Genomic DNA, 13,671 nt, shown 5'->3' with positions numbered 1-13,671 from the left:
CAAAGAATGCACATGCTCAAAATGTAAAAGCTCTATAAATAATCATTTTGTATGATTTCTGTGAGGGGTAGGTTTAGGGGTGGGGTTAGTTGCGAATAAGCTTTTGAGTGAATAAGCCACCTACTAAAATATGTACAAATTACTGTGAGTTCGGTGTAAAAAGTCCACACATTCCATTTAAATAAATGCACATTTTGTTTGATAATGACGTTACACGTCATTTCATGACGACAGACGCAATGCAATACTGTCATTATTCTTACACTCACTAGAGGGCGCTTAACTTTAAAACGTAAATATAGGTCGTAATAAGGTGCTTGCACAAACAACCTATATGGTCGTTTTTTGTTGGAGGACAGGCTCTATATTATGTAAACAAAAACTGTTATTTTGGATGCGATTAATCGCAATTAATCGTTTGACAGCACTAGTTTTAAAGTTACATGCACATCATTGTTCAGTGCATTAATACAGACTTAATTCAGTCACATTGGCTTTATACGATTTGAAATCTGTTAATTTCTGCTTTAATCCACTGTAAATGTATCATTCAGTTGTTTGATATTAATATAGTTGATTGTGCACAGTTTCTTGTGTGTAGCCCATTAGATCGTGCATCAGTAGGATCTCTCATTACAGTATACGAGGCTTCTGGGAGCCGTGATGGAGGTAGATTGAAACTCACAGCGGGATCGTTCCATGTGCTGTTGTTTCCTCTTAAGGGCCGAGACGGCCCCTCTGTGAGCACTTAAAGCTACGCTGCAAACACAACTGTTCTGAAGCAGGTGTTCACTGGCAAAGATTCAACTCAGTAGTGCTCATGGACCAGACTGGAGGACCATGGGAAAAGCAGCGCCTCCGACTGCGGTGACGTCAGACCGAGCGCGTCTCCATACGGGAACGCTCTAAACGGCAGCAATGTCAATACAGCTGGATGAAGCCAGCGTGTGTGTGGCCCTGAGCAGAGGACAGCTGTGCCTGTCCTGTCCACATCCTCACACACATACAGTATTATAGTGTAAGTACATCACAATGTTGAATGCTCCTGTGTTAGTCTCTGTACTTCTGTTCCAAAACACAGTGACCTGTCTGCTGTCTACATAGGCAGCGGCCTTGAAAGGCAACATTCTGAGCGTCATGGAACCTTGGAAGTAGAACAAACTACTCAGTTCACATAAATAGCGATCACATGGCAAATCACACTAGAGTCCAACAGAGATTGACTAATTAAATTCAAATAATGCTATAATATATCTCTCAACAGATATGGGGTAAAATAGTTATTCAACTTTCATGATGCTTTCAGTATAGAGATTTCAAAGATTTTGACCAATTACGTAGTGAAGAAATTCATATTTATATAACACTGCTGTATATATTTCACATCATAAACACTCACATAATATTATCATATAATAATATAGTGTACATACGAAATGTAATTGTGTGTGTGTGTGTGTGTGCATATGTATCATAAATTCTCTGCAATTATTTGTTTTAATATATGACATGAATGAGTATTTGTGATACATAGTGATATTAATTAAATTAACTTGAATTACTGTATATTATTGAACTTTGAATGAATGGATGGATTTTTACAGTAAATTGCTTCATCCATATTTCTCGCAAAGCTACCTTTTATCAAAACGAGTTATCTTAAAAGGCAGCATATTGTTGGTGCTGTACTTTTAGGAACAGCTTTTGTGTCATGAGTGTTACTTATGATGGTCACTAGGTTGTGCGTGCGTGTGTGTGTGTGCGTGTGTGTGTGTGTGAGGGCAAAGTGCTTTGCTCTGTCACTTGGCTGTGCTGCTAAACGATATGTCAGAAAATCAATTAATTACTTTTAAGCAGCAGTTAACGGCATCCACACAATATACAGCCGCTTGAATTATTAAAGAGCACGAAAGCTGAGTTACCCCCCCCCCTCTCTCTCTCCCTTAACTAACCTCCAGCACAGTACAGAAGAGAAACGACAGAGACAGACAGACAGACAGAATGAGAGGAGGTTCGAGAGAGGACGACTGATCAAACAGGGCTGGAGGACAAAAGAAGAAACAGATTGATACATTTACAGAATGTAGAGCACGTTCTGATGTTGCCGTGCAGTTGCTAAGGTGTTTTTAGAGCAATTCTATGTTGTTGAGAGGTTTGGACTTAATTTTTTCCAAAGTAATTTATATTGGAGACCAATTCTAAACTCAACGGAGACCTGCATTAATTCCTCTAAACTATGAAACTTGTGCAATACATGCATTATTGTTAGTATTATTATTACTACCTTATTTTGATAATTCTTTATCGAACACTAGATGTTGTGAATAGAATCGAAGACTCATTTTATTCAGTGGATAATATGAATTAAATAAATAATTAAAATATTATTATATCAAAAAATAGACATTATCTCTAATTATTGTTTGCATTTTGTTCACTATTTGGGATTTATCTATATAACCCTAATTTGATTTAATGCTTCATTTTCTTCACTATGTGTAAATCTATATTTTTGTTGTTATTAAATTAAAACTGTGATATTAGTCCAGATGATTTTATCTCTTTTTATAAAACAATTTCAGTTTGCTATATTTGTATGTAATCATAATTTTGTTTAATGCCATATTTTATTCACTAAATTAAAAATTTGAAATCTATATTCTTATTATTAATATGATTATATCAGATTTGGGGGAAAATGTCACATTAAACCAAATTAATATATGTTTAATCAAATACTTCATACTCTTTGATATGTTTGTATATAATAAGAATTTAGTTTAACGTCTCATATTATTCACTGAATAAATCTGTTATTATATCCTGTAAACAGAAATGGAAACAAACCCTTTTTCCTCTCTCTCTCTCTCTTTTTAATGAAATTGCCTTCAGTAAGTCATGCATTGCAGTGTATTCAGCTCGTGATAGATTTGCTCAGTAGTTTTGGCATCATTGATTGTGGGCCCCAGGAAGCGATTATTGATCCTGTGTGCCCAGCAGTGCTGGCCCCGGGGTGGCCGTCTCTGGGGGCCCGTAGGGGACAGACTGCCTGCGGGCAGAGGGGAAAACGACATCTAAATCTGTGCCGTTAGTGTGCATGTAAAACTGAAAAGGCTAGGACTGTAGAGATGTGTATTTTTCAACAGCTGTGTGGTGTGTTGAATCTGTTGTGTCTTTCCTCATCTGTGTGGTATCAGCAGTGAAGCCTGTCAAACACATCCCAGTCCTGATGTTACGACCGGCACAACTCACTGTGGCTTACCAACCTTTTCCTGCTCCCCTCCCAGACAGCCGAAGTCCTCCGAACCCATTGAAACTCCATCTGTGGTCTGAATTGAGTCTTTGCCAGTATCTCTAATGCCAGCTTTCATATGGAGACCAAAATAGACATAGACACCCATCAACAACCGCTACAGTCACTGGCAGATCCACCATTCACTACATAGGCAGCAAGGTCATGGGTCAATCATTTACATCTACGCACAAGTCATGAGTTTGATTCACAGGTAATGCATAAACTGCACCTTCAGTGATATACAAGAGCACAATGCATTTTGCATTCACAATTTATCCATTAGACAGACGCAGAAAATACCTTTTATCAGTTTGTGAAACTTTGACTTTGGCATTGTGCAAAAATGTAGATTCATACTGTAAATGTAAAAGTGTCTGTTAAAGTTTAATTTATTTCTGTGATGCTCCGCTGTATTTTCAGCATCATTCCTCCAGTCTTCAGTGTCACATGATCTTCAGAAATCAAAATAATATGATGATTTGCTGCTCAAGAAACATTTCTGATTATTATTAATGTTAAAAACAGTTAAAAACAATATTTTTGTGCGTATTTTTTCACCATTCTTTGCTAATAAGAAAGTTCAAAAGAAAAGCATCCGACATCCTTTGTAACATTATCACCGTCTTTATTGTCACTTTTGATCAATTTAATGCATCTTTACATAATATTTATAACTTTTTTGAGTTCTCTAGTTCTGTCAAAAACCATGTACATGGTTTAAAGATCCCAGAAACCAAACTACTGATCAGAAGAACCTATAATGATAATAACATCAACAACTCAAAGTTCAGTAGTGATGGTCAAAATGAATCTGCTTTGCCTTTTAGTGTGTTTTGCCTTCATTTTTAATGCTCTTCTTCGCACACTTCACCTGCTCTCTCATGCCTAATTTCCCCATGTTCACAGCCTGGAGAGACGGCTGAAATCAGAGGCTAAATGAAATTAGCAGGTTAGAAGTGCCCCGGGGCAGTCTCCTGAGGCCATGCTTACTGATGGGATATATTAGTCATGACTGCGTGTCAACTTGTCCTCCATCTCCTCTGAATCTGTGTTTTGTGTAACATGGAGCAGGGCAGGAGACGTCAGGCTATAAATGCACCGAGGAGAAGGAGGGAATTCGTATTTCGAATCCTGGATTGAATCAGAACGGCTCGAAATGAATCCGTGCCCCTTCAAAGCGTCCAGACCGATCTCGTGGGCCATGTACTTCATGAGGAAAGGCCGAAACAGCAACGCACTATTTGGTAAAGACAAAACTCTTGTGGTTCGTCGTCCCCTGTTGTATCTGTCACGCTTTCGTTCTCCATGAATCACATTGTCCATCCTTTTTTCTTTTTTTTCTGCTCTGTAGTTTCTCTTGGTTTATGGCTTTAGAATGTGAAAGAGGAACTGTTGAAATCGGGAACAACAACTTCATGTGCCTTCATTGTGTGTGTGTGTGTGTGTGTGTGTGTGTGTGTGTGTGTGTGTGTGTGTGTGTGTGTGTGCACCATCAGGCCTTTGTTTTTCAAGATAATTGTATATTTGTTCATTTGGTTAAAGCTTATTATTAGAGTTAACCAAATATTAGTAACAATATGCTGACATTAACGATGACAGTCTGATATATATATATATATAAATTGACATCTGAAATATTGTTTAGCATGTATTAAAACAACAGCAGTTCCCTTTCGGAAATGTTTTTAATTATAATTACTGAATTAAGTTTAGAGGAAATATTTGAGGGAAGAAACTAGGTGTATCAAATTGTTAAAATCATATTTTAGTCAGCGTGTGCTTCCTCCATGGCTCGAACCGAACATGTTCAGATATTTGTAACCCTGTCGATATATTTTATAGCCGACTACAAGCGCTATTGATTGCTCAACTTTCAGAGATCAGATTTCTCCAAATCAGTAAAACACAAGACCGAGATCCTGCACATCCAAGACCTGCGGTGCCTTTGTGCTAGAAAATCATTTATGATTAGCATGCGTTATATTATTTTCCCTGGAATTGATCTTTGCTTTCAGATTCCAGCTGATTTCAGACCGTTATATATTCAGACTTTACTGAGCCAAAATTATTATAATTGTTTTGTGTTACTTAGTTACAAACTAAGTTTTCATGAACACATCTTTCTTGTTCTTCACTAAAAATCAGTCTACGTAGATGTGTTGACATGCAAACACACTTTATTGTCAGATTAACCGAAAAGCATCATATTAGTTTTCCATGAGCTGAAATAGAAAGACTGACTCGAGTATACTTTGAGTAATGAACAGGATGGTTTCTACAGAGGCTGCATTTCATTAGCATGTGACTGATATCAGGATTTGCATGTTGTTTTGTGTTTCATGTTGAGTAAAGACAACAAGGAAGGTGAAACGTGAATAACACGGATCTCATAATGCAGCTCTTTACATTTTAACAAATGAATCAGGCCCTGTGAGCGGAGCAGAACGAGATCTCTTAGTTCTCCGTTACTGTTATTATGAACGACTCTGCACAGTTTGATATGACTAATGCAACTTTATCTTGGGAATTTGCAACAGTTGCAGCGTTACAGAATCTTTATTAGAACTTATGAATAGAGTCCATCAGACGTTGCTCTTCTGTTTAAATGTAACATGCTCTTTCATAAAGCACTCAGGCAAATATCTACTGAAAATGATAGATGTAACGATAGTGGATTTGGCCTCAACTGTGATTCTTCTAACTTGTTCTATATGTGCGCTTCCCATCCTGTGTTTATTCGGAGCATGAACTATTCTGAACTGGATAAGTGCATTTCTTAAAACAAGGTGTCAAGCTATTATTATTTGTAATTAATTATTATACTCAGTACTGTGCTTTCTTTAAATAATTGGCAGTGTTTTTGTGAAGGCGTGCACTTTCAGATGAATTGACATTCTGTTGATTTTACTGAAAGATGACGAGACATTTCTGTGTTGCTTGCCGTTTTCACTTCATGCGTTCATTCAGTTTGAGGATCTGACAGATCTATATGGCGCATGTAGATCGTCTGCTGCCCCCTTTTGGCTACAAAACACAAATTAGATCATTACCAAGTCGGTTTCGATCAGACATGATTTCTTTTACTTATCCTCTTTTGTGTGCAACATTATTTTTTATTTTATTTTTTTTAAATAAAAAAAAACTATAGACTTTACTTTATTCCCTCCGGCTATTTTAACTGGAATTCATATTTATTGCTTTTTGTCATTCACATTTTTTGAAGGTTTTTTTTTTGTGGGGGGGGCGGGGGGGGGTTGTATTTGTCAGCTTTTTTGTTGTTGTTGTTTCTTGATGTGCCTATAATGAAATTCTTGTTTGCATGATTTACTAGCATCACATTGGTTTCCTTGAGAACAGCGTGGCTCTTTGGAGTTTCCGTCGTGTTCTGCTATCATGTTCTTTCTGATAAAATAAAAACAACATCTGGTACAAAACATTTTTTTTATTCCATATACTATGTGTTTTCCTTATACTTTTAAAAATGTAAGTGATATCTCAAAATGATATATTAGATTATATTTAAACAAACTGTTTTTGCTTTTATTTAGCCTGCATTTTAGCTTCCATTTGATAAGTAACTTAAATCCAAACAATTCAACAGTGGAGCATTTGACGCGAGCGCGCGAGGAATTCCATTGACTGCTCAGATCCACTTTTTTCCCCGGTTCGGACCGTCTTCTGATTGGTCGAGCCTGTTGAGGTCTGTCATCGCTCACCAATTAGAATGCTCGGGGAGGAAGGCCTATGCAAATGAGCTCTCCTGGCTGGCGTTCCTGAGCTGCCCATTGCCAGTAAAAGCGCGTCGCTGCCGAGAGATTCATTCACAACGCATCATCCTTTCCATTAGGAGTGGCGTCCTGGAATTTGGATGAACACTTTCTCTTTTAAACCGCTTTATACAGTGTTAAAGAGCTGAATGCATGTGCTTTTTATAGAGTTAAAGACTGAAAGCGAAAGCTGTAGCGTCAGGTGCGCCGTTTGCACGATGCGCAACTTTACGCACACTTTCTAAAGGATACGCCAGCGTAATATCATCCTCTCTTGATGGCACCTGCTGAAAGAACAACAACGTCTCCATAAACTGTCTTGAGTTCGGCTCAGACTGAACGGCACGGTTTGCACCTCACCAAACGGATAGTAAGACGCGCAAACTTTCCACGTCGCGCTTGAGCTCGTACCCTTGATCCGTCTGATCAGCTGCTCGTCTGGAGCCCTGGATCCTGATCCTGACTGAAAGGCCGTTCAAAAGATACCAAATGGTTTTTCTTTGGGACGCCAAATACGGTAAGCGCGTTTCTCAGCTCTGCGTAACGGCGGTTCGGCGAGTCTATTTTTACGCGTCACGTTTTATGATGTCCGAATGGTCATAGCTGTTAATAATCACCGAAAGCTTTAACCTTAAACGATATCGTGCTGTAAATGTGACATTCCTGGTCAAAAACACTGCAGATTCTCTCTCAACTTCAGTTCACTTCGCTTTATTTGGCATGACTAAATCTATAGCTAAATCGTCAAAGCAGTGTAAAATAATAAGAATAAGGCAAAAGGATTGAGCAGGTAGTATTTTCAAACAAAATAGCATTGCATTAAAATTAGAAGTGAGTTGGCAAAATGAACAAAAAGCAATGCGTTTATGAATAAGTAAATAAATATGAGTTATAAAAAATAAATATATTTAAAATAAGAGTAAATATGAGAGGCAAATCAAATTAGCCAATGCATTAAAAATGTATATAAAATGACTTTATTGTGTCAGATGTACGTTGTCCATAATGAAGCTTTTAAATGTAATTTTAATATTTATAAATTGAGATTAAGTAGTATAAACTGTACGAAAAATAAAATAAATATGTTATCAATATATATATATATATATATATATATATATATATATATATATATTTTAATTCCAAGTGAATCAGTCGGAATCGTTATGTTGTCAAACGTGAGAAAAATAATAATAATAATAATAATAGAGATGAGCACAGACCCTCACGACTCTCAGTCGTTTTAATTTAATATTGCATTTTTCCCCTTTATTCTTAATATTGCATTTTAACCTTTTTATATTCATAATGAGGACAAATGGAATCATCTTGATATTTATGTATGCTATTAAACTATTTTTAATGTGAAAAAAGTAATTGAGCAATGATTAGATTCAGAGTATGAAACCATTCATAAAATCCGAAAGCTGTAGAATATGTATGAAACCAATTTGAATATAAAGTTAATATTTTTAAAAGCTTGACAGAAGTGTTTTTAGAACAAAAGATGAAATAATTTAAAAGTTTAGTTTTCGTCCCACGAACTGTGCTGTATGAATAACTCTTTGCATTGTCATTGTTTTTAAATTCTCATATGTCTGGACCCTGTGTGTAAGTGCATGGCTTCCGGAATGTGTGCTGTTCTGTCTGCAAATGCAAATCTGTGTTTTCTACACCTCATCTCCCTCACCCCAAACAGCCATCATCAAACTCCAGTTTTAGCCTGATGTAGCTACTCTGTCTGTTGATATTGGGCGGTGGGTTTGGAGATACTGCAGTGGCACTCTGTGCGCAGCGCTGTAACGTGTAACTGCACTCTTGTGGCATCGATTGTGGTTGGCCGAATGATTGTGGTTGGCAGAGCCATGGGCTCTGGCACAGAAGTCAACCGGGGTAACAGCACCAGAAGCTCCTTGGAAAAGTGTTTTTTAAAAATGTAGTATTTTGTGCATGACAAAAACTAAAAGACAGAAGCTTACTCTGAGCACAGCTGCAGATGACGACATATTGTGCAGTAAAGTAACAATGGAGTCAAAGGATGTAAATAAGGGAAGCCATGCATTATGGTGATTTAACTATGTTTAAGTAGTGTTTTAGTGGCCCAGTTCAAAGTAAAATGACTGTAATATAAGTCCAAAAGTGTCTTAGTGCTTTTAAGACACTAGTGTTTAATAAATAAATGATTTTACTAGAAATTATTACTCTGCTTAGTAATCCAGTGGCAAGTTATGCAACATCTGAGATTTACTTAATTAACATGTGAAAGTGATGGTTTGTTTTATGCATTTTTTGCACTTTTCTTATTGTGACTATGCATTACAGTGATTTTACTATAGTGTTTTTTTTTTTTGGCCCAACTTAAAGTAAAATCACAGTAGGCCTGCTACAAGATAACAGTGTTTAAAAAATAATTATTCATTTTACTAGAATTATTTTGCGTAGTAATACAGTGGCAAGAAAGGCAACCCTTGGTGCATTAATATAGAAGTGTGGTAACAGGTGTGCATATCAATAGAATCAGCTGTTGCTGATTTTAGATCTGTAACTCATCATTTCATGAAATGTATCAGATATAATTTTTGCCAAATTGTAGACTTTTTACATTTTCTGTCGTTGAGTTGAGTGAAAGGCCTAATGCACTTTTGCGTTTCAGAACCTGCGCCTGGGCGACGCTTCACGCCTCCCTCGACCACCCTGAGCTCGGGGAAGATGAATGAGGGGTTGCCCCTGGGGGCTCAGGAGAGCAACGGCGCCGCCCTGATGGGCAAACTGCGCATGGCTGACCGGAACATGGTGGAGGTGCTTTCCGACCACCCAGGAGAGCTGGTGCGCACCGACAGCCCCAACTTCCTCTGCTCCGTCCTGCCAACACACTGGCGCTGCAACAAGACGCTGCCCATCGCCTTCAAGGTACCTGACCACAAACCCCTGGTATCTGTGAATGACATCTTATGGTTTAATAATATTATGCATTATGAAGAACCACGCATGCATTTTTTTTCCAGGCTTGAGGATGTTTTTAAAATCTTACAATCGGACATTAGCCTTTTTCAATGCACATCCTTAATTAAGCTAATGATTTGGCGGGAAGCGTCAGTAATTGTTGTTAATCTCCTGTTGTCACGGGTGACCGCAAAAACTTTCATCATCGTCCGCATTTGGCAAATGACGGTAAAAATGCGAACCACCCAGTCTTGCCAAAACCAGAGCGTAGTGCTGTGCGGCATGTGTGTGCTCTGAAACAAAGAGCTGAAGAATGTGCTGACATTTACAGTTAATATGCAAATAACCTTCTCATTTAGTTTAGATGTGGAGATAATACACAAGTAGATGTAATGCAGGACTGTAACGAGGATTTGAATGTTGTTTGGTTTTTTGTTTTTTTTTACCCTCTGTCCAATGTTTTTGCTCAGTGATAGAGTAATTAAATAAGATCTTTTAGTAAGTCTTCAAAAGTTTGGGGTCAATAAGATTGCTAAAAATAAAGGAATTAATACATAGATACATAAATAAAAAAAACAGTAGTTGAAGTATATATATATATATATATATATATATATATATATAAAATCTTATATAGTTTTATCATATTGCTAATATTATGTTTTTTTATTGTTTTCGTCTTCTTCATTATTCGTCCTACTTTATCTTTTTGTTAACTCGCTTGTTTTTAAAATGCAGTTTTGACAAAGGCTTAAATGTGTCTTACATATCTTCTTTATTCATTGCTTGACAGGTGGTTGCCCTCGGTGACATCCCTGATGGCACTCTGGTCACAGTGATGGCCGGTAATGATGAGAATTACTCTGCCGAACTCCGCAATGCCACAGCTGCCATCAAGAATCAAGTGGCTCGTTTTAATGACCTGCGATTCGTTGGCCGCAGCGGACGAGGTAAAATGCATATAATGCTTAAAGTGCTCCTCACCTAGACATACACATGTTTGAGAAGAGGAAACAGTTGATGTAGACTCACCACTGAGCCGTGACGGAGATATTTTAATGCCAGTGTCTACTTGTGTACATGCTTGATTAAATGTGTGTGTTCATGTGTGTTTTGAAATAGAACTCACACACGTCAGTGCAGACTGTTACCTGCCGCTTTCACTTCCTGTGGCGTGTGGCCAGTGCAGTCAAATAATGCAGATCTTATCTATTTAAATCACAACGCTTTATATATACTTGCTATTCATCCAGTCCTTTGTACCACCGTCTGATTATCGAACTGCTGTGGTCACAGAGCGATTTTTGTGGCTTGTATTTTAGATGTTTAAAGCAACCAAAATGTGACTTTTGAGAAAATGAGGAGTGACTTCTTACTGTATTTATGATGTATGAATCGTCCAGCTTCCATAATGACAGAGTAGTTAGTCAACAAATGACTGGCTTCTGGAAAAACGAGGGGTCCCGCAGGGCTCTATTCAAGGCCCGATGTGATTTTGCTGATATACCCCTCAATGCTAACACCACAGCTTTTAACCTACATGTCCGGGCCTGTGTTAAATATATGGATGCATACACACTCCTTTTGTCCTGCTCTCTTTTGTCTGCATCATCATTTGAACACAGCATAATAGAGGCACAAAGTCTATGTTTGCAACAGGTGTGCTTGCATGGTTTGAACACAAAATGCATGCATTGAAAATGGAAACTGAGTTTGTGTACAAAGAAAAGCATAAATGTTTAGTCAAGATTGTTAAACAAAACATATTTGTCCATTTTACTGCATGAAAGTCTTGCTTTTCAGTGCATTTCAGACATGCACATCCTCACAGACTGTTGTTTATCTGAGCAACGCGATGTTTGAGAGCACCAAGAGCAGCTGCGGTCTGCTACGATGGAAGTGATTAGGTTTAGTGCCGGAAAAGAGTGCAGATTGAGAAAAAACAGTAAGAGCATGTTAAGTAAGGGATAAATGTAACTAATGTAATTCTCTGTATTATTCAGACAAGTAGATAAGACAACAAAGACCATCCATCCATGTTTTCGCAGCATTGTGATTCACTTGATGTCTTCAGGCACATTTATATGTACAAAATGTATAAAGTTTCTTGCTTTGTGAGTTTGACTTGCCCATGCACACCAACACACCGTACAGTGCTCTAAAAAACAGACACATATAAACAAATTATAAACAAATTCCCCCACATCACACACGCACACATGTAGGGACGTCCCCTTGAGAAACGCTCTACACTTCCTCCCTGTTTGGGCATTGAGCCTCTCAGACAGAACGTCTCCCATCCAGACGCTAAACCACTGAACCACAGTGTGTATGAGAGTGTGTGTGTGTGTGTGTGTTAGTGCAGAAGGTTTTGTGATGAGTGTGTTACACAGGAACAGATGAGTCAGTGTTTTGCATTTATATTTCTTGAGAATTCATATACAACCCGAATTCCGGAAAAGTTGGGACGTTTTTTAAATTTTAATAAAATGGAAAACTAAAGGAATTTCAAATCACATGAGCCAATATTTTATTCACAATAGAACATAGATAACGTAGCAAATGTTTAAACTGAGAAATTTTACACTTTTATACACTTAATTAGCTCATTTAAAATTTAATGCCTGCTACAGGTCTCAAAAAAGTTGGCACGGGGGCAACAAATGGCTAAAAAAGCAAGCAGTTTTGAAAAGATTCAGCTGGGAGAACATCTAGTGATTAATTAAGTTAATTGATATCAGGTCTGTAACATGATTAGCTATAAAAGCTTTGTCTTAGAGAAGCAGAGTCTCTCAGAAGTAAAGATGGGCAGAGGCTCTCCAATCTGTGAAAGACTGCGTAAAAAAATTGTGGAAAACTTTAAAAACAATGTTCCTCAACGTCAAATTGCAAAGGCTTTGCAAATCTCATCATCTACAGTGCATAACATCATCAAAAGATTCAGAGAAACTGGAGAAATCTCTGTGCGTAAGGGACAAGGCCGGAGACCTTTATTGGATGCCCGTGGTCTTCGGGCTCTCAGACGACACTGCATCACTCATCGGCATGATTGTGTCAATGACATTACTAAATGGGCCCAGGAATACTTTCAGAAACCACTGTCGGTAAACACAATCCGCCGTGCCATCAGCAGATGCCAACTAAAGCTCTATCATGCAAAAAGGAAGCCATATGTGAACATGGTCCAGAAGCGCCGTTGTGTCCTGTGGGCCAAGGCTCATTTAAATTGGACTATTTCAAAGTGTAATAGTGTTTTATGGTCAGACGAGTCCAAATTTGACATTCTTGTTGTAAATCACGGATGCCGTGTCCTCTGGGCTAAAGAGGAGGGAGACCTTCCAGCATGTTATCAGCGTTCAGTTCTCTGATGGTATGGGGGTGCATAAGTGCATACTGTATGGGCAGCTTGCATGTTTTGGAAGGCTCTGTGAATGCTGAAAGGTATATAAAGGTTTTAGAGCAACATATGCTTCCCTCCAAACAACGTCTATTTCAGGGAAGGCCTTGTTTATTTCAGCAGGACAATGCAAAACCACATACTGCAGCTATAACAACAGCATGGCTTCGTCGTAGAAGAGTCCGGGTGCTAACCTGGCCTGCCTGCAGTCCAGATCTTTCACCTATAGAGAACATTTGGCGCATCATTAAACGAAAAATACGTCAAAG

General features: G+C 38.1%; 1 protein-coding gene across 7 annotated transcripts in view; it reads left to right on the top strand.

Moving 5' to 3' along the window:
* The window catches only part of LOC132143344 (runt-related transcription factor 1-like), a 52,018-nt gene that overhangs the window by 25,309 nt on the left and 13,038 nt on the right, over positions 1–13,671 (top strand). For 4 of the 7 annotated variants that reach the window (XM_059553474.1, XM_059553476.1, XM_059553477.1 and 1 more), the window contains 2 exons: positions 9,716–9,972; positions 10,799–10,955. In XM_059553474.1, coding sequence (XP_059409457.1) covers positions 9,716–9,972; positions 10,799–10,955 — 414 coding nt within the window. Of the gene's footprint in view, positions 1–4,366; positions 4,540–7,106; positions 7,580–9,715; positions 9,973–10,798; positions 10,956–13,671 lie in introns of those variants that run through there. The other 3 variants (XM_059553480.1, XM_059553478.1, XM_059553475.1) reach the window with 2 other exon arrangements.

The sequence above is a fragment of the Carassius carassius genome, chromosome 7 (genome assembly GCF_963082965.1).
Source record: "Carassius carassius chromosome 7, fCarCar2.1, whole genome shotgun sequence".
NCBI lineage: Eukaryota > Metazoa > Chordata > Actinopteri > Cypriniformes > Cyprinidae > Carassius > Carassius carassius.
Note: the sequence above shows the minus strand (reverse complement) of the source record. Positions and strands in the feature narration are given on the sequence as shown.